We start from the raw sequence: 22,304 nt of genomic DNA, 5'->3' as shown, positions 1-22,304 counted from the left end.
ATAATGGTAGATTGTAATTCCAGAATTTAAAAAAATTTATCTGCAAATCTTTTCAGAAACAGGTTATATAAAAATTTTGTAAGTTAAACAAATGTAACTTAGACTTTCCAAACAATATGTTTTTAATAAAATCATTAAAATTAATATTAAGCTGTGTAGCAAGAGCTGCAAAATGTGTCTGATAAAGCAAGGTGGGCCTGCTTGGTTGCGGTGGGGGAGGGGGCTCTTGCCCTGTGGGAAGGGTCTGGGGCAATTCCAGTGAAAGGGCCTGTCACTATCTCATTCAGAATCTTTACATCATTTCTTTTTCTTTGTTATTTGGCATCTCCTAATCAAAATTGTTATTGAGAAGCATATTTGGGTTTTTAAAGTAAATTTATAGCAAAGCAAAAAAAATAAATAAATAAAGTTACTTTGGTATTCTTCCAACACCATAGAGAAGATAGAAGTGTTTTTAATAAAAGGATGGTTATCCTCAACCAGTTGTCAGACTTCTTGATAGTAACTGCCACCCAAAATTAACCAAAATCTATATTTGAGGATTTTATTTGGAATTTAAGAAATTTTACGATTATTCCAGAACAACTGACTTCTAAGTTGCCGTGTAGAGAGAAATTCAGGGTTGACAGGAACCCAGAGGGAAAAGCAAAACAGAAAACTTGCTGGAAAGGCAGGCTGGTGCCCCAAGCCATTTTGCAACACAGATTCAAGATCTTGATTTCCTGGCCACCTGATTGTTGTGGGGGGTCTGCAGCTGTTGCGGGGTCCAAAAGCAAAGATAGAAGTTCTGGATGAGATTTTAACCCAACAGAATTACAGTTGGGTATAAGTCGGTAAACATGTCAGGCTGTTGACATGGATATGAAAGATGAATTGCTTTTAAACTTTATACCTTATTTCCTCCATATTCCTCTAAAGAAAAACAACTTCATCTGTTTTCTAGAGTGGGGAAATGATCTAATTGTTTCACAGCTCTTTATGAGTTTATATTATTTATGGGTTTGTATTGTTTCAGATGTTAATTGGCTGACATCAGTCACTGTAGTCAAGAATGGAGTTTTCTGAAAATTGCCTTGTAACATTGGCTCATACTGTTCCCTCAATGTATTTATTATAATAAGGGAAATAGCACAGCCCCTTCAGGAAAGGCAGAATTTGGAACTTATAAACAGGATGTTCTAGAATTGAAGATCTTAAGTGTAAAAATTTGCTGATGGTTTGCTTATTTTGGAGCAAGAAAGCAAAGCAAAAGTGTGTACTTCTGACTAACACACGCAATTTGTTCTTTTCTTTAAAAGGATGTGGGACCTCAAAGAAAAACCCTCGTGAGTTACGTGATGGCATGCAGCATTGGAAACATCACTATCCAGGATCTTAAAGATCCTGTTCAAATCAAAATCAAACACACCAGAACTCAGGTAAGAAAATGCTACAAATAATGGCCAAACAGTATAAGCTATCTCAGAGAAATGTAAATGATTAAAAGCAAATGGGACATTTTATGAGAGGTACATCAGTCTTCTCGAAGGGAGACCTGCTAGTCAAACAGGCAGCCCTGGACAGGCCCCGTGAATGGCAGTGGCCACCAGGGAGCTGGTGATCAGCTTGCCTGATGATCAAAAGTCAGAAGAAACCGGAAATGACCAAGAAGACACTGTTCCTAAGAAGGGGCTTGACCTGCTGTGAATACAGAGGACGCAGATACAGTTCACCTTTTTGCCTTTAGAAGTTTTGTTTATGTTTTTAAAGCCAAAGATAATTGCAACTAGGAAAGCCCAAGGGAACACAAGAGAGCTTGGACTTGTTCTTTAAGAGATTAGCCATCACTTACAGTCTCGGCAAGTGTTATACTTCTCACTTTGAGACCCTTGATGGCATTCGTTTATTTGCTACAGCTAGATAAGTGTGCTTACAAAAGACCCTTTCCAGTTGTGGTCCTGGGATAGCCAGGCGGGACTAACAGCAGAAGACTGGACTTGAGACTTTGAAGAAACACCTTTCCTTGTCAAGAACCTTTCAAGACCTCCTTGGTTTTTGTTTTGGTTGTATTTTCCAAACTTTATAAAGGTGCACTGTATTTCTTTCCAATGTAAAACACACTTAGTAGAATTTACCATTTTTAGGTATGTAGTTCCACAGCATGGAGTATGCTGACAGTGGACACCATCCATTGCCACTGGTTTTTATCTTTCCCAGTTGAAATTCTCTCCCTACTAAACATAGATTCCCTGTTCTTGACTTCCAGCAACTTCTGGAAGCCTCCATTCTTTCCACTTTCCTGCAGTACTAATTTGATTCCTCCAGTTACCCCAGAGACGTGGAATCATACAGCATTTATTCTTTGGAACAGGCTTGTTTCACTGAACATGATGCCTCCAGGATCCAACTGTGTTGTAGTGTGTGCCAGATATGCCTTCTTTTTAATATACCGGATGGTATTCCATTATAGATATATAACAAATACTATTTATCCACTCATTCACCAATGGTCACTTGTGTTGCTTCTATTTTGAGGGCTACTTTGTGTGAATAACATAATATGACTGTGGGTATTCAAGTGTCTCCTGAGGTCCTGCTGTTACTTTATTTCTATATATCTAGACACACAGGAGAAATTTTAAGAAGATATGAAAGATCATTTAAAAACTTTGCTAAACATGAAGAATGGCGGCAAATTTTAAGAATGGCATATATGGAGCTCACCTTACAGGAAAAACGAGCATATGATGCCTCCTGAGGGTCTAGTTGACTTTCACTAGAAGTCTCCAGGAGGGACGATCCGCCCAGGCTGCTGACATATTCAGGTGGCGCTGGCTTGTCTGATGCTGATAGATTGGTTTCTTTGTGAAACCCTTGACATTTTCATTCTTTTGTCATATTTCATGTTTATTCTTATGTTGATACAGGAAGTGAATCATCCCATCTGTGCCTTCTGGGATCTGAACAAAAACAGTAAGTTTTAAAATACTGGTGGTCTTAATATTTAAAATTTTAAATATTAGAATATATTAGAATTTTAAATATTGCTGGGCATTCCCTTTTCCCTTCGTTCTACCTAAGCCACAATGTAGGACCAACTGAGCTGCAAAGCACAGTTCAGAGAGCTTGGGAAATCACATCTCATTTTTATTACTTTTGTCACTGCAAGAAAAAATAAGCTTATTAAGACTCATTGCTTTAATGAATCAACCTCTTTGATTTCAATTATTTGTGCAACATGGCATATATTTTTATTATAGCTGCTTTTAGCTCAACATAGGCAATACTTGAACTCAGTTCTATTCTTTTAGACATCAGAGATTATTTGATATGCCCAAGGCCTACAATCCGAAACCCAACTCTGAGATCTCAAATTATGATGTAGGTGAAGGAAGATTAACATAGGAAGGGCTACAGGGACATGGATTACTTGAAAGAAGTTAATGGCCTGCAAAATCACTCTGTGCAATCATACAGGAAGGCAAAATAAACAGTGCATTGGATATAAGGTGTAGACACGAGTGTAAAGGTGTGTGAGATGAAACCTCATGTGTCTGTACCCTAAGGGTCACTTTCATTAAGCTCCTTCAGGGGCACTGTTTCCACTAAATCCGTTCCACTCTGTGCAGGCTACCTTGATGATAAAAAATAGAGTTCAAATATTAACAAAACCCTTTTTTAAATCAGTTCTTGTTACAGCTGGACAGTTTTGTTGTTGTTTGTGCTTAGCTGAATAATTTTGAGATCCTGATTTACTCATCTACATGGTCAAAAGCATCACCTTGTGCCTTAGCATATCATTCAAATAAGTGCATGTGTATTATGCCATAAAAGCCAGATGAGACTCATCCAAGGCATTTGTCTTGTTATGACTACTGTGTATATCAGAGAAGGTTCTGAGAAAGCAGATATTCTCTGTTCTTATATCTTTGCAAAGCTGTAGTCTGATCCTAGAGGGAAAAAGTATGTTGGCCTTCAGAGAGCGCACTAGCATATATATGAAAAGGAGTCTTCTTTATAGAAGTTTATCTTAAAATGTGTTAAAAATTCAATCTGATCACTGGCAGAAATGTCAGTGAAATGTGGTTTGAAACCACTGACTAGATAACTTTGAACTAATGTTCAAGGATTCCATGAATCTAAATTATTTTACATCTTAGTAGCTATAACAATGGTGCTCTTATAAGCTCTGTAAGGCAGAAGAAAGGCTCATCCCCTGCTGAGGACTCCGACCTCCCACTCTTTGTTGATTCCTCCTGCAGAAAGTTTCGGAGGATGGAACACCTCAGGATGCATTGCACACACAGACTCAGAAGCCGGTGAGACCATCTGCCTCTGTAATCACTTTACTCATTTCGGAGTCTTGATGGTAAGCTTTTCTCAGCTCATTTTGACATGATGTAATTTTACAAGGCACAATTCTTTTATGTGAACCCATGTCTTAAAATTATACTTCTTGGGAATTATTTCCTAATCATGCCATCTGTACCCTGAATCCTGATTCTCTAAGATGCATCCAATGATCAGAGATCGTCTATTTAAAACGTGAAAGTATCATAGTAAATAACTCTGCCTTGTTTCCTTTGTAGCACAATCAACGATGATAAATAATTCCAGAACCAGGAAAATCCCCATGACACCTTTTAATTAAGAGAGAACCAATGGGGGACCAGAGCAATGGCTCAGCAGTGGGCTGCTCTTGCAGAGGACCTGGGTTCAATTCCAGCACCCATGTGGTTGCTAACAATGTAACTCCAGTTCCAGGAGATCCAACACCCTCTTCTGACCTCCACAGGCATTGTCAACATAGGTGCACTTACACACATGTAGGCAATACACTCATACAAGTAAAATAAAAATAATAAAACAGTTTTAAAAATAAGAATCAATAGGACAGAGAGACAGAAAAGAGAGAAAGAAGAAGAAAATGTATGTTTCTAACATGGATGAGAGCTATGAATAGTTGATCAAGATTTTTCTTCCTTTTGTTTTAATGTAATATGCTTGACTATTGCTTTGTATTGTGTCTTGGGCCAAGTGATTTTTTTGGCTGAAGAGTTCAGTGTTCAGTCTATTAAGACAACTAAAACCTTGAGGAAGTGACTTCAGTCCTGCAAGAGAGATAATGGGTGTGAGGTTTCTCTCACCTTGCAGATTTGAATCATACTTTCTATTCTTCCTTTCTCCCATCTTACAATTTTGCCTTTAAAAAAATCTCATAGGCCAGCACACTCAAGAGTTTCCACAACACTTGATCACATCAGTGTTTTTGTTTTATTCCATTTAATTTTTAAGACCCACCTCACACCCAAGGGCCTGTTTGAGCTCACCCACCGATGAATACCTTTCGTCTAGCACACTTGTGTTTTATAAATACTCCTCTAGTATCCACAGTATCTAGACTGTACCATAACCAATGTTTGCATAGTTTCCATGAAGGGATCAACCACATTTGTTTCTTCATAGACGATGAGAGTAATGGGAGTTGAAGCAACACAGTTTTTCCAGTTGGAATCACAGACATGAGGTTGTATTTATCCCCTCCCTTTAACTTACTCCCTTCTTCCTGTGGGGACTGGGAGGAAGCAGGGAGGAACTTGGGATGTAGCATTTGGCTCATAAACTACTTGGCCTATGTAAATGGCCATTGTCATCTGACAACTCTGCAAGTTGTAATTTTCCTGACAACCCAGGATATCAATGATCTGCGCAATAAGAACAAGTCACTGACAAGGTTATGAATCACAGAAAGTAACTTTTAATGTTCTCAAAATATAAATATTTTTTCTTACAGTTCATGAAAATGAACAGTTAAACTGTGGTGTTTGTTATATAATTTAAAAGAAATTAATAATTTAAAAAGAAATTAATATTTTTTCCATCTTCTCTTTAAAAGGGACTGAAGGTATCATTTCGGAAAATACTTAGCACAATTAATCATTTAACTATATGAGTCTTAACTCATTTAAATGCTTGTGTGAATATATATTTGAAAATGATTTTGAGTTGTAAGTCCAATAGTTAGATTAATAGATATTAGTAAAAAAATTGGCCTTCTCAGTGATGATTTATGTGCTGCCAGATTTTACCTGCCCTTCACCCTGATGACCAGTTTTTTATGTGCTTTATTATGGGTTTATAACTATGCATTACATTTTCTGTTGCTCTTTGATTAAATAGTTAATTTTACATATATGGAAATACTCCTGGTAGAACTGTCCTTTTTTTTCCACTTTGGCTGCTTTTGTAAGAGTATAGATGCTGGAAGAACCTTTCCAAAATTCATCCTTTCTGGCAATGTTTTCATATCCTTTCAGCTCTTCCAGACTACCGACACTTTACTCAGAGTTTTTTCTTGATTTACAAACTCTTGAGTCTAAATTTTCCCATGACACATTCACCCATATCTTTTAATCTATAAATGTGAAAAGAATTTAATGTCCTTTCTTATATTTCTCTGTAATAAAACTGACTTCCATATTTTTTACATTAGAGCATTTTCATATTGGCTAGTTTAGAGAGATACATATTTTCATTTTATTATTCTCAAAACAGCACAATATTGTATGAGAATTGTGAATAAATGGGTATCAGTGTACATGACTACTTATTTTTTTTCTTAATATCTGGATTTAATTGCCAAGTCATTTGCCTTACCTAGTTGGAGACTGTTTTTTGAGGAGTCATTACCCTTGGAGATCCCTCAACACTGTGCTTAACTTCTCTGCTCTGGGAGACCCTGCAGCAACTGTATCAGATAGGCACATCTCTGGAATCTAGTGATACTGACTCATTCTCCACCCTGTGTGCCATGGGCCGTGTCTTCCCTGTAGTCGTAACTGCATCAGTTGTACCTAGAACTGAATCCCATTTCTTCATTTCACATATATGTGCACAAACAGAAACCCATTTCTGTAAGCCTATAGGAAAATAGCAGATTTCTTGCATTGGATAAAAATTACAGAAAATTGACATATAAAAGGAAAAGTTTTCCTATAAGACTGAAATGTTTAAACTTTATGTTCAATAAATCCCTTCCTTCATTTTTAACCCATACATATTGGAAGTGAATTTTTTTCTCCCACCAGAACTGGGTGATTGGTCTCACCTCAGGATTTATCCCTACCCCAATCCTGTATTTAAAGAGGAATAGAAATATTTTCCTACCAGGTTCAAAATTTGCCTGTCTGCCTCAGTGTGCTGGATAGCTTCAGTTGTCACCTTGACACACCTGGGAAGAGGGACCCTCAACTGAGGCATTACCTCCATTGGACTGGCCTGTGGCCATGTCTATGCGACATTTTCTTAATTATTGAGTGAATTGGGCAGGCCCAGCCCACTGTGAGTGGTGTCACCACTAGGCAGGTGGCCCTGGGTTGTATAAGAAGGCAGACTGAGCACAGGCCAGGAGAGGAAGGCAGCGCTGCTCCATTGTCTGTGCTTCAGTTCCTGCTTTTAGGTTTTCTCCCTGAGTCCTGGTCTGACTTCCCTCAAAGATGTACTGACACTTAGAAGTGTAAGACACCATAAGTTCTTTCCTCCCCAGGTTGTTTTGGTCAGTATTTTATCAGAGCAATAGAAAGCAAATTCAGACACTTAGCATGCTAGAATTAATGCTTCATGCTGGTATACTGAAATAGTGACTTTTTCTACTCCACAAACCCCTAGTACTTTACACCAATTCACATCTATAAAGATTTAAAAAGCTAGACACCCCCCCAACTTTCAGTGGCTTTCTTTTATGAAAAAAAATCACTTTATACATACATACTATGCTTTGAAATGCCAATAGGAACATTGTCATACTTTAGAATCAGACAATCATGTTAAGTTCTGGCCATTCCTTGGTTAAGCACCTCTCACCTATGGAGGAGGAATCAAGGGACCCAGATGTTGGCCATGTGTGCATGGTGGCCTCCGTTTGTTTCCATACCTCTAGCCCTGCAGAAATAGGTGTAACTATTAAATTATCACACAAAGCAATTGAATCCTCTGCAGTTTCTGTTGATGGACCGAGTGGTTTCACTTTTCTGGTTATGCTAGGGTGTACAGAGCTTAGATAAGGAGGTAGTGATTGAAAATGTATATATCCCTTCCTACAAGAATGCTGCTTTCTTTTCCTGTATTGACTCTCATGAGTACAGTAAATGGCTGTTTCAGTTTGATGGGCATTGTTGGTTTTAACCCCTGAGACTGAACTGCTCTGATGTTAACAGTGACTTTTCTAGCGACACAAAGGGCCCTTGTCGAGGAAGAGGAAATCTTATAGCTGCTCCCCATGTTTTTCAGGACCTTCCCAGAAGCGCCTCACAAATAGATGGAAGGAACACAAAAGTCCTCACTTTCATCACCTATATCGGGTGTGGAATATCCGCTATTTTCTCAGCAGCAACTCTCCTGACATACATTGCTTTTGAGTAAGTATTTTTCTATCTGCCAAGCCCATTGCAAATGTGAATGTGAAACTTGCTTTAGCTTTTCAAAAGTTACTCAGTTTATGAATCACACTGGGTGACTCACTTAATGTTCAGGCTTCTCATAAAAACATACAGCATTGATTTTCCAGCTATAGAATTTTAATTTATAATTACTATATTCCTATTTACAAAGTAGATTCAAATCTCTTAGTGATCATGAACATTTAAGTAAATGAAAATGGCATGAAGTACTTTCTACATTGTAAAAGATGAAGACATTTCTTTCAGAAAAAATTCATCAAAGTGTTCCTCAAACATGAAATTTTTTAAAGGGCGATCTGTAAATTATTTAAAATATCAAGAAATATCAAGCAATTCTAGGGACAGTGGTTTTTAAATTAAAATGTTGGGGCTTGAGAGATGGCTTAGTAGTTAAGAGCTTCTTGATCTAGCAGAGGACCTGAGTTTGGTTCCTGGCACCCACACAGGGAGACTCTCCCGTAACCCCATCTCCAAGAGATCTGATCCCCTCTTCTGGTCTCCACAGGTATCCAGATGAAGATGTGCACAAACACACACACACACACACACACACACACACACACACACACACAAATAAAAAGAAGTCATTAAAATAAATAAAACAAAAATATTATATTGGAACTTTTCTAAACTAAAAACATCTGTGAGCACTCAGGAGACTCAGACTCAAGATAGTCTGGGCTATATAGTGAATTACAGGCCATCCTGAGCTGTGGTGGGAGAGTCTATATCAAAAACAAACAAACAAACAAATATGGAATCTGTAAAAACCAGTTTGGAATTTCACAAACAACTAAAATCTTGAAATGAAAACAACATTTAAAAACTCCTAGTAACCTGTTGAACACTCATAAGTATCTTAAGCCCTCCACGTAGCAGAGCCATGCCATGTACATGGAGTGACCTGCTGCAAAGCTAGAGAAAACTTACACTGACTTCTGTGCTCAAGACACCTGTGTGCAGTCTTTCTTCTTGTATACGTTTCTAACTTCTTAGGAAACTACGCAGAGATTATCCCTCCAAAATCCTGATGAACTTGAGTTCAGCGCTGCTCTTCCTGAACCTCATCTTCCTCCTGGATGGCTGGATCACTTCCTTTGATGTGGCTGCACTCTGCACCGCTGTCGCTGCCCTGCTGCACTTCTTCCTCCTGGCCACCTTCACCTGGATGGGGCTGGAAGCAATCCACATGTACATTGCTCTTGTGAAAGTCTTTAATACTTACATCCACCGGTATATTCTAAAATTCTGCATCATTGGCTGGGGTAAGCTTCCCCAAAACCCTTTCCTATGCATTGAATAATTAAGACATGTTACAAAACTGAGCAACACGGACTAGATATGAATACCTCGAGGAAGGGACATCCTTATCGTTATATTTTTTTAAAAAGTGCTCCACTGGCACTCACGAATTCAGGAGTAAATGAAAAGCCTAGGCTCCTGAGTCACGACAACCTCATTTCTTGAGCCCAGAGACAGCCCACCCAAGGCTGAAGAAGCAGCTGGCAGCCCATTATGCAGCCAAATAAAAGGCCAGTTAAGACTCATAGCTTTACTCATCCCTGCTGCGGATGCCAGGGAAGGAATGTTATTTTTCTGTGTGCAACCTAGACATTTAGAGAATTCTTCACTTGAGCTACTAACCATGAGTCTTTGGTCAGACATAAACCGGCCATGGTAAACTTTCAGGAATCTTCTCATTGAACAGCTTTCTTTATTTGGGTTTCCTGTCAGATGAGGCATCTTAAAACTTCATCACAAATCTTTTTCAAATGGCACTATAGGAGCCTGAGACATTCACAAGTTTTCCACATCCCCTTTGGAGTCAACAAAAGGATCTTTCAGGGAACTGAGGAGGCATACATTGACTCACTGAATTAGACATAGGAATAATACTGATTCTCTGGAGACTAATGACTATAAAGGTGTTATATCCCGAAGTTTACCCCTGTTTTTCTGGTCTTTGATTCATATATGTAAAAGAAAAGACAAAACAAGTTGCAATCACCTAAGCTTCCTGGACTAACTCTGTTGGTCTAATGGAGCATCATTAATGCAGCCACACTAGTTGGTGTTACATTGAGAAGAATCCAGTTCTGGCTCTTTAGTAAGTATCACTAAGTCAACAGAATGCTTAGTATTTTATCATTAGAGATAACCTACTTGTAGGTTTCATTAGAGAGTAGGTTTAACCTACTTGTAGGCTTGTAATTTACCAATTACAGTCAGATGTTGCACACCAGTGAGGGAATTTTGTTGATTATAACAAAGTTACCCATTCTAAGAACATTGAGTCTATCCTATGGAGGGTTTTCTTTTTCTTCCTCACAATTATGAATCCCACAAAGCAGTCCCAGTGTCTTCAGAACAGTCATCAATGTCCTGGTCTTTTTGTAACAGGTTTGCCAGCCTTGGTAGTATCAATTATTCTAGCAAGCAGAAAACAAAATGGAGTATATGGGAAAGAAAGTTATGGGAAAGAGCAAGATGATCAATTGTAAGTAATACACATTTGTGATCGGATATGTACTTTGTTTCTTAGTAAGCTACCATGGTGATAATGATGCTCTGATCTTAAAGGATTTAGTTCATCTGTGAGCGTCAGTTTCTGCTAGGATAGATTGATCATTTCAGTACTCTGAGATGTTTGACCCACTTTTATATTATATATATTGTAACATTGTTCCATATCATTTGGAGAATTCAGAAGCCTGAGATATTCCCTTCTAGACTCAGAAGACCCATTCTATTTGAGGAGATTCTGTAATAATCCCATCTCCTCAGCCCACATACATCTCTGCAAAGGAGTTAAGTGGCAGTATCAGACAGTGAATGATCCATTGCCAGTATGAGTGTGCTGGATAGGTTTGGTTGTCAACTAGAGACACCTTGGTTGAGAGGGCCTCAATTGAGGAATTTCCTCCATTGGATTAGCCTGTGGCCATATCTGAGGGGCATTTTCTTGATGGTTGAATTTTATAATTCCATAGGTCTCTCAAAAATCTCTTAGAAGATTTCTTCTTTTTATTATTTTGTAAAATAGTGTCAACACAGTCACTCCTTGAAACAAGACAACAAAACTGAATGCTGAAAATTCTTACTCTCAGAGTAAATCACACAAGAGAAAGGGGGGTTAGAGGTGGTTTAAAGTCAGCCAAGCAAGCATGTGCTCATACCAAGTCAGAATTCAATAAGTCACCTTGTTTGTTCTTTAATGATGACTTAAATAACTAGATATTAAGGTAGAAGCCATCCAAAACTAACTAAACAAGAAAACCACCTATGAAATGATCAAAGAAGAAACTGAGGTCTGAGGAAGTGAGCTGATTTCCCAAGGTGTTGCAGAAAAGTCTACAAGCCATCCAAACTAGGCCAAGGCAGGTCATGAGTAAACAGAGCGTGCTAGTAAAACCCTTTTACTTGTCTTGTTTCTTTCCCTTTAAGCTGCTGGATTCAGGATCCTGTGGTGTTTTATGTGACCTGTGCTGGGTACTTTGGAGTCATGTTCTTCCTGAATGTTGCCATGTTCATTGTGGTCATGGTACAGATCTGTGGGAGGAATGGAAAGAGAAGCAACAGGACCCTGAGAGAAGAGATTTTAAGGAACCTGCGCAGTGTGGTCAGCCTGACCTTCCTGCTGGGCATGACGTGGGGTTTTGCTTTCTTTGCCTGGGGACCCTTAAATATCCCTTTCATGTACCTCTTCTCCATCTTCAATTCATTACAAGGTAAGATAAAGGGTACCTGAACAGTGGTTGCTTTCTAATTTTGCCATATTTTCAAACAGCTTCCCTTTGGATAAATGAGATATCAAGTTTCTATCACTATTCCAGGTGCTGAGCATGTTTCCAGGCACAGGTGGACAGTCATTAAAAAGCTATTGAATAGGTAAAGAGGTAGAATGACAGTTTGCTTTTCTTTCTTTAGTAACATAAACTTCTCATAAGAGTGCCTCGTAAGTATTCAGTACTCAATAAGCATAGTATTACATAAAAAGATATGGAGCAGTGTGAGGTGTTAGCTTGGAGCCTAAAAGGAAATTTAAAAGGGGGATAGTATCCATTTTCCAGTTCAGCACACTGTTGCTCTTTGCCGAAACTTGCTATTAGTAAGTTTGCTGTGTATGGTCAGAATCAGTTCACCTTGCTTCTTTAGCTCCTGGGGTTTCAACATGCAATCCAACTCTTTTTATGAGATACAGAAATTAATTCAGCCTATCAAATGTACCAATGCCCTGTTTTGTTTTATAATTTTGATTTAATAACACATGCTCTAGTGTCCTCTAAATGGATTTATGTCAGTTGTGTTTTGAAATTTAAATAACATTATTTTCTTTGTGATGCTGAGGATTAAACTTAGACTTCACGTTAGGCCTTTGAGCTACGTTCACAACCTTTCAATAGTATTCCTTAAGACACTGTATGCAGTCTATTTTGTTGACAAAATTCCCTAATGTACAAAAGCACCATAAGGTCACTATACCAAAAGAAATTAAACAGCAGTCTGAACATCTTGTGTGTGTGTGTGTGTGTGTGTGTGTGTGTGTGTGTCTGCGCGTGCACGCACGTACGTGTGTGTGTGTGTGTGTGTGTGTGTGTGTGTGCGCGCGCGCGCACGCACGTGCATGCATACATGCATGTTTAGCCCCAACTAGCCTCTGCCTCCCATGCCTACTTCGGCCACCTGAGTTGTGGGTGTGCACCATTACAACCCACAGAACCTGGAACCGTTTCATTCACAACGCTATTGGTGGCTTTCCTGCAGCTACTCTACAGGTCATGGGTGTAGGGAAGAAAAAGAACTAAATCTGAGCAAAGCTGAGCTGGGGCAGAAGGCAGCTTTGTGCGACCCAGAAATCAGGCGCCTCCTTCTCCTTGTGTGCTCTCTGTTGCCATGTTCTAATGAAAGTCAGTGCTTACCTGCAGGAAAGTATCATTCACTACTTGTGACCCTACATCCTCTGCTAACTTACGAACTGAAAAAAGGTCATAAGGTAGATTATCAGACTGTTGAATGACTGGATTGTTGGATGAGGGAAAGGAGAGGCCTTGGGCACAGCCTAAATCAAATCTGAGATGCTTCCAGCACAAATACTCATTAATTAATTCTGCTCACTCTCTCATAACAGACAAAATATGCAGGCTTGTTATCATTTGTAGTAGACTAATAAGCCTCAAGTATATGTCCATAAGTTGGAAGCTGACCACAGCACATACGAATACATCCGCAATTGGGATCCAGCTCTGTAAAGTTAATATTCATCTACTTAATCTTTTCTATAATATTCTACATAAAAGTGCCTAAGTAAATATTGACAAACCTGTCCACTCGCATTAGAAATTCCATGGTTTTATATTTCAGGGCTGTACATGAAAGACACAGTGATCTGCCAGCCTAAACTTGGTTTGCTGTTAGAATTTCCTGGCAGTGTCAGTAAGGTTCAGCAGCTACCGTTGTCTGTGCAGCTCTGTTTCCATTAATGAGAATTGGGTTATTTTATTTTTCCCATCATGAGTCTCCTGTCAGGAGGGAAAAATATTGTCAACCATCGTCAAGTCAGTGTTCTTCATAAATCACTGACTTTTAAGATTGGTTTTAAATTATACAAATTCAGAACAGATTTCTGCACATCCCATGATATTAAAAACACCTCCTAAAACAAAAATTTAAAATCAGAGGCAGTGATACTGAGGACTACAGACAATTGCTATGCCAGTCAAGCTGTACAAAATCTGCTTGGAATGCTATGGAAAGTTAATTAGTGGCATATATTGTTGAGTTACTTTCTGAACCTTCTATGAGAGACTTTGTCGTAAGATATTTGTGCTTTATTAAAAGAAGCTTGTAGAACCTGGCATGGTGATACATGTGTGCAATACCAGAGTTCAGGAGGTGGAGACAGTGAGTTCAAGATCAGCCTCAGTTACATGAAGAGACCCTGTTTCAAAACAGAGGTGGAGGAATTATATGGCTTTTAGACGGTGATTGGATCAAACCATACTGTATCTTTGTTTTTCTTTCTGACTCTTCTCATTTCAGCAAACAAGAATTTCCTTGGTTCTTTTGCCTCATAGAGCTTATACTAGATGAGACTGATGTTCACTAAATGCATCACTGTGTAAGCAGCACTCTGAAGTGTAGGGAACATATGAGGGATGCCTACACTAAACTTGGAAGGATCAGTAGCAAGCAACCAGGGAAAGAGTGGGAAGGAAAGTGGGAACAATATTTCAGGTAGAGGGTACTTTACAAGAGCAGTAGAAAGTCCTTGGAAGGGGTTAGGCTTGTGTTGTGACACGATTGAAGGTGCATTTTGTAAAGATGAGTGGCATAGTGAAGAGACTGCGCACAAAGAGAGCCAGAGGGGCTGTTGCTGGTCTGGGCTAAGATAGTCAAGTATGTTATAATAGACAGTGTTGGGATGGGAGCCGAAGAGATGTGATCAAAAGAAACTTAGGACATGTGCTTCCAAAAAACTCTTATTTTCTAGGATTAGGGTATGGGCTATCTTGTTACTATAGTGTTATAGTAAATGGATGTCGATCTTTATATAACAGTAATGGCTACATGTTTAGAATGTGACAGAATATTCTGAAAATTAAGGCTATACTAACCATATTTTAATCTGCTATATTTATGATGTAGTTAAGCATCTAAAACTAGGTAGATAATTTGTAGGAATGCCCAAGGCATTCCATGTGAGGCCCTTGGGAGTAGAGTCCACTGCAATGTCAGGAGGTTTTTATCTTTTGATTTTTTTTCACATTTATTTCTCTAAAATTTGATTCAAACCTGTTTAAAGATCCATTTTATCTTTCAGGATTCCTGTATGTTGCTGTTATATGTACAAACATAAATACATGTATAATTATGTGAATATTCACTTAACTTTCTATAGTCTGAATATTAAAATTTTATATGTGCTTTATTTTTATGTTCATTTTAATAGATACTTTTATTTTTCATTTGAATATATTTTGTGTACACTCATAACTATCATTAGCAAGAATCACATTTACTGAATATCAACATTTACAATCTATGTGACTATAACTAAAATATGAGCAATTTAAATAAGTAAATGAAGTCATTAGTTGAATTAAAGCTGAAACTGATTTTGTGGTTGTGTTCTTTTATTCTTTCTATTTTTCTGGATTAAGGTATATGATAACCATTTCTCCAATTTTTTCCCAAAGACTGAAAGATAAATTAGCCTTTTTTAACATGATAGAATTACGTATCTAACTACTTTTTGCTATTTTTACTCCTTTCCTAAGTTTAAGGCATTAGATTAGTATAATAACATTTAAATTTTTTTCTAAAGGATGCACTTTCAGAACATTGCATGCAAAATGCTATGTAAAATAGAACAAATGTTTGACATAATTGCATCATAATTTGTGTGCCTGAGAGCATTAGACTATTTTAGTAGCACACTCTGAAGAGATGTAAACCACTTCCTCGTTGTTGATAAGATCGTGGCCAGGGTCTTGTTGGACAGCTACCTCTTGATGACATCATCAGTGCTCTTGCAGGGTTGAGTTGTTACCCAGGGATGCTGCAAGGGTACATGGCTGCTTGATACACAAGTGATTAGTGGTATCTGAGTCTGCATATTCTGTTTGTTATTTGTGTAGTGTTCAACACTATCCATTAGGTTAGCCTTCTCCAACATATAAAAGAGATTGCCTCTTCTAACAAGTTCATCAGGATGTAAAATTGAGCTCCATACCAAGAGCTTGGTCTTCAATTTTCCTTTTCCAGAAATGGGAAGCAGCATTGATTAATAGTGCAAGTACAGTCAGGGCATCTTATGTAGTGCATTTGTAAGATCATAACGTGATACATTGAAAGGTTCTACAAATAGAAGCTGTTGTGGCAAGTATAGGAGGACCTTACCAGTCTACTCAGAGAAGACTGCCATTAATTACCTTGATAGCATTAAGATACCCAGAGCAATAAAAATTATGCATATTTATGTAGTGAATGGGAGTTCATAAAGCACGTTCATTTAACATCTGTGATTTTACTGTCAATCTCACAAGTCTAAAAAAACATATGTTAGAAAAAGGATACAGTTTCCTTTTATAAGTAAGCAGGTGATCAGAAAAGTTAGTGACTCCCAAGATCAGTCTGACAATGAAATATTTAAAGTATATATGAACATTATAAAACAGAATAGTAGAGGACACAGTATGTAAAGTATAATTTTCATTAGAAACTAAGAACTAAAGTAAGTAACTGTCTCTTTGGTTTTTCATTTCAAACTTTTAAATTTAGAAAGTGAATATTTACTTCTACTTATTAAAATGGGATCAAAATACATTGTATGGGATTCTTGAAGGATCAAAAAATATTTTTAATGTTAGTAAATGTATATTTAATAAATGAATGATAATTTAATATCTTATTCAACAAAATTGATTTCAGGTACTATCATTAGTATTATAATCCTGCTAGCAAACTAAGAAAATGAAGTTAAACCGTGAGGTGCACTAAATTAAATGCCAGCTAAGTGTCCCTTGTCCTGTTAGGAGCCTCATGAAAGTTAAGCTGTTTCACAGTCACACACACACACACACGCACATACACACACAAGTCAAATTGATGCCAAGGCAAAGATGACCCACTTATCAACTCCAGACACCTGAAATGACACCACATTGCCTAAAACAGTATACACCGCAAGGAAAGAAATTACTCATCTTTTGGCAGGGCTTTTTATACCACAGAGAAATATTTTTGTGAAGGAAGCCTTTGTAGTATGAAAGTAAGGTTAAAAAAAATTTCCAAAGACACTCATAACCCAACCCACAAGCAACTGGTGTTGTCTGAATTACAGGAGCACCCAAGAGGTGGGTGAAGACTTGAGTACAGACTTGCTGGGGAGCTCAGAGGCCATCTTGAACTGTTTATTCAACAGTTATATGCATAGAGCATATGACCTCTTCTTCCCAAATATCTGGTTTGATGGAATATTGACTGATTTCCCCATCAAAACTCCAGAATTTATATTCATGACCTAAGATGTCAGTGCTCACTACTGCTTGTTGGACTCCTTATACCCTAAACTTACATCTGCATCTTCCCTTTGTATTGCTATAAGTTTATAAGGTTCAGAAAAAAGTGAATTTATGTTATTTGTCCAAACTTAATGTTGATGATTCTTTGGAAAGGACCATTGACCTTTAGATGATAAAGATCTCTCAGAGATGAGAACTGTAAACTATTTGTCTCCCTCCCATCTGGTTTTGAAAGTGACCTTTGGGCAGTGCAAAGATGACCTTGTATGCTGACTTGGTTTTCAGTGTGCCATGTCTAAGGAAACCATTTCTGGCTTTGTTTTTCAATTTTGGTAATCAGGCTAAAGATCTGAGAACAGCTACTCATTTTACACATGCTGCAGAAAGCTACATGCTCTCACTTGAGTCAATCAAAAGGAATGAATTCTACCTGGAATCCAAATTTCTAGCCACAATATCTTTTTTCCCCTAAATATTCATGATCTTTTGAATGGGAACTGTCGCCCACAGGCTCAAGTATTTGAACACGTGTTCAGTTGGTAGCCATGTTGGGGAGGATCATGGAACCATTAGGAGGTGTGGCTATGGTGGAAGAAGCACATTATGGGATGGGCTTTGACAGTGCACAGCCTCATCTCACTTCCAGCTTGCTCTCTCTACTTCCTGCTCATTCTTGAAGATGTGAGCATTCAGCTTTCTCCTCCAGAGGCTTTCTGCTCCACCTGCCTCCTTCCATTCCCCTCCCCACCATGATGAACTTTCAACCCTCCTGAACCATAAGCCCAAGAGGACATCCTTGATCATGGCATTTTTTCACAGCAACAGAAAAGTAACTAATATAAGATAGTTTAAATAGCTCTACAAAGACCAAGATTAATGAAAATTCTACAGAATTTATTGCATCATATTCATTGTAGAAGAAAATACATATATATGCTACTAGAATTCTGGGTTCAATAACAAGATTAGGAATCCAAAACAAAATCCATTCTTTGATGAGATTTTTGAGGCTGTTTCTCACTCCAAGTTCAAAGTACTCTCTTCTGTCCCTTCACCGTTTTCCTGTACTGCACTTTCAGAACTGGTCTGGCCTGCTCTCTGGAAGGAGATGACAGGGTAGACTTCACTACATTCTCTTAGGGATCCCCATAAGCAGGCCCACTTTCCACATACTGCAACATTCTTCGTTCTTCATCACAGTTAGAAATACTGTTTATTTCCAATGAGAAAATTACCACAACTGTTGAGAATTAAGAAATTTTGAATTCTCACACATAGTGTTATTTATTTGAAATGAGTCTATATGTCTGTCTAGTAAAATGTAGTTTAAAGAGGGCATTGAGTGGGGCAGGGAGGTGGGGGGTGTAGATGAGAGAGTAAGGATTGGCAAGAAATCCGTTGATGGTCCAGCATGGGGTGCTTTCAACTAGGTTCAATAAATAATCAAGGAAGTTAACAAGCTGAAGCCACTGTTGCTAAGGAGCTCTGGCCTAGACTCCTCAGAGAAATATTTTTCCCAGGCTAGGCTGAAATTCACCAGAAATTAATGGCTGTGATCTTTTGCTGTATGTTGTTATTGTTGTTGTTGTTAGACAGGAAAGCATCATCAAGTTAGCACTAATCAATCAAGATGAAGTCAAAGCTTTAACTCTGAAGTCAGTTTTCTAGCTGTAATTAGCTTACAACCTTCATGGGCAATATCCCTTACTCTTCAATTCATAAACTTGGAGGTACCAAGAGGAGTCAAGCTTCCTGATCACCCTCCAGGCCACAGCATGAAAATTTCCAGAAAACTGGGGGACTGAATGTTTCCTAAGTAGAATAATATTCTCAAAGGGGAAAAAGATGATAGAGAGCAGAGATTAGGATGAACACTCAAGCCAATCCTGTTCGGTATTAACAGAGAATTATTAAAGTTTTATGATTTTAACTTTGGCAAATCTGTAACCTAATTCTTTTCTATTATCCTCAAAATACCAGACATGTCTTTTCTCCTATCCATATAACATATATAAAAACTGCAGAGTGTGGGGCTGGAGAGATGGCTCAGCGGTTAAGAACACTGCTTGTTCTTGCAGAAGACCCGGGTTCAAATCCCAACACCCACATGGCAGCTAACAACTGTCTGTAACTCCCGTTCCAGGGGATCCGACGGCTTCTTCTGTCCTCCTCAGGCATTGTACGACATGGGTGTACTTACCTACATACAGACAATATACTCATACACATAAAATAAATAATATATATACATATATATTTTAAAAAAACTATGAAGTGATGTAAAATAATGTGCAAGTGTATGAGGGAAAACAATGTCTAGCAAATTTCACTTCCTGCTCTCAACTCAAAAAAAAAATCATTTGTTTAATGTTAGGCAATTGGGTTGATGCTTAGGAATGAACATCCTTAAATGAACATTGAATCTTCCAACTCCCACATATGCTTGTATCACACAGTGGTGTAGGAACACCAAGTTACCTATATTTCCAGTTTTGTAACAAAAATACCTCAAAGAACAAATTCAGACAATGGTGACCCAGTTAAAGGGAAATAGAGTGAACCCATTTTAAGAGGCACCCTAAAAACACAGCCTTCTTTGTCTAAGCCTCTGCACCTCACCTCAGGCCTCAGTGCCTTCCAGTCTTTGTACTCTGAAACTCTACCAACTCCTTGCAACTTAAAAGTGCCTAGTAAGCAGTTGGATTTACTTACCACTTATGTTTTTCACACTATTTGTGGTGTGTGTGTGTTTGCTTATTAGAAGAATTTCCTATGAAAGCAAACTGGACTTGGTAGGCATGGGAAAACTTTGCATAACAATGTGATTCAGTCATTTGGAATCCAGAGATAAGTTCTGGTCCTGGGAAGGCAAACCAACCCTGAGGTACTGTTTCTCAGTCCATCCTTGCTCTGAGACCTCTCACACCATCAACAGATCAGATCAATGTGCAGCAGGCATCCTACTCCTCAGCCTGCCCCACAGCTCTCAGCACAGGAATCATAGGGTGTCTGTGTGTATATTTGTGTATGTGCATACTTTCTGAAGAACTAAAATTTCATGATTATTAGAACTATCTTTTTGTTGAATTAGAACTTTTAAAAAATTTTTGAGAATTATATATAAAACATAGAATTTAATATGTGTATTCTGATCAAGTCCATACTCCATTGCCTCACCCCCCAATTCCTCCCATATCCCCACAAACCACTTTTCCTTCCCAATCTCATGTGTCCTTTTATTAAAACCCATTGAGTCTACTTAGTGCTGCCAGTATGTACATGGGTGTAGAGCCATCTACTGGAGCATGAGTAGCCTCAGGGGATGCATCCCGGAAGAAAACTGACTCTTCTCCCAGCAGTGATCAATTTCCAATAGTTCCTCAGCTAGGGATGGAACTTTGTGACCACCTTCCTCTTCCATGCTGGGATTTTGTCTGGCTTGAGCATGTACAGGTCTTGTGCATGCAGTCATAGCTGATATGAATTCATATAATATATGCAACTACCCTGTTGTGTCCAGACAACAGTTTCCTTTTATTCATACATCCATCACTTCTGGTTCTTATAATCATTTTGCCTCCTCTAGTGCACTAATTCCTGAGCTTTGGGAGGAAGAGGTATCACACACACATACATACACACACACATACACACACACACACACGATATTTAAAGCTGAGTACTCCACAGTTTCTTAGTCTCTGTGCATTGGCCAGCTGTAGGTCTCTGTTAATCAATTGCAAAAAGAAATTTCTCTGATGAGAACTGAGAGATGCACTAGCCTATGGATATAACTAAAAGTCTTTAGAAGTCAGATTAATATTATGTCTGTTTAGCAGAGTAATAGTAATAGGTTCTCCACTAAGGCCTAGCCAGCCATAGATTCTTGACCTCATTTCAGTACCAGGCATAGGTTTTGTTTTGTGGAGCAGTCCTTAAATCCAAGGAGAAAGAAGCTGGTTACTCTCATAACATTCACGCCATTATTATACCAAAGGGCATATTTTGCCAAGTAGCTAGCAGGGCATACAACTGAGTAAGACTGATGATTGCTTTTCTCCCTCAATAGAATGCTTTGCCACTTCCAACACTATGAGAGCTAGCCAGTATGGCTAAAGCTTCCAGGTCAACACCAGCTTGATTTAGAACTTCTTTAACCTATCAGATATAACATTTCAGACAAAGAAATGCTACTACTCCCATCTACTAACACACTAGTAATAAATTATATACTAATGAAATAATATACACTTATATAACTAACCCAAAAATTATACACTAGTAATAATAAATATAATAATCTTATTTTACTGATGTCTTGAAAATGCTTTTTTTTTACACCTTTCAAAAATGAATATGTTTGGAGCTAGTGAGATGCAGCAGTGGGTAAAGGCACTCAGCTGAACCTGATGGCCTGAGTTCAATCCCTAGGATCCACATGGTGGAAGGAGAGAATTGACTTATACACGAGTTGTCTTCTGACCTCCACATATGCATCCACCTACACACATAAATAAACGAGTAATAAAGCTTTAAGCTAGAATTCCTAGAATTTCCTAGCAGTTTTTAATAGGTTATTCCTCCATCTTGAAATTAGTGACAAAAACACAATCAGTCCTTTCATAATGGCATTAGGCAATTATTCTTTACTAATTTGAATATGAATTCCAGCCATCACTTCCTCATATCAGGCATTGCTCAGGGCTCCCTGATAGACACAGGGCAGCTAAGTACAGAGGAAAATCAGCCAGTTGTTTCCATGAGGTCAGGGCCAGGGGATCTGATGCCACCTTCTGGCCTCTGCAGGAAGATGTATGCACATGGTGCACATGTAGATATGCAG

The 22,304-nt window shown here is 38.3% G+C and overlaps 1 protein-coding gene across 3 annotated transcripts in view; it reads left to right on the top strand.

The window, feature by feature from the left end:
• Positions 1-22,304, top strand: part of Adgrg6 (adhesion G protein-coupled receptor G6) — a 149,648-nt gene that overhangs the window by 119,962 nt on the left and 7,382 nt on the right. For all 3 annotated transcript variants that reach the window (XM_029561966.1, XM_008829828.3, XM_017797326.2), the window contains 7 exons: positions 1,299-1,418; positions 2,907-2,952; positions 4,242-4,348; positions 8,269-8,396; positions 9,435-9,703; positions 10,839-10,935; positions 11,883-12,166. In XM_029561966.1, the coding sequence (XP_029417826.1) occupies positions 1,299-1,418; positions 2,907-2,952; positions 4,242-4,348; positions 8,269-8,396; positions 9,435-9,703; positions 10,839-10,935; positions 11,883-12,166 (1,051 nt within the window). The remainder of the gene's footprint in view (positions 1-1,298; positions 1,419-2,906; positions 2,953-4,241; positions 4,349-8,268; positions 8,397-9,434; positions 9,704-10,838; positions 10,936-11,882; positions 12,167-22,304) is intronic.

The sequence above is a fragment of the Nannospalax galili genome, unplaced genomic scaffold, assembly GCF_000622305.1.
Source record: "Nannospalax galili isolate Female #2095 unplaced genomic scaffold, S.galili_v1.0 scaffold154, whole genome shotgun sequence".
Taxonomy (NCBI): Eukaryota; Metazoa; Chordata; class Mammalia; order Rodentia; family Spalacidae; genus Nannospalax; species Nannospalax galili.
The sequence above is the reverse complement of the archived record's forward strand: the minus strand, read 5'-3'. Positions and strand labels throughout refer to the sequence as shown.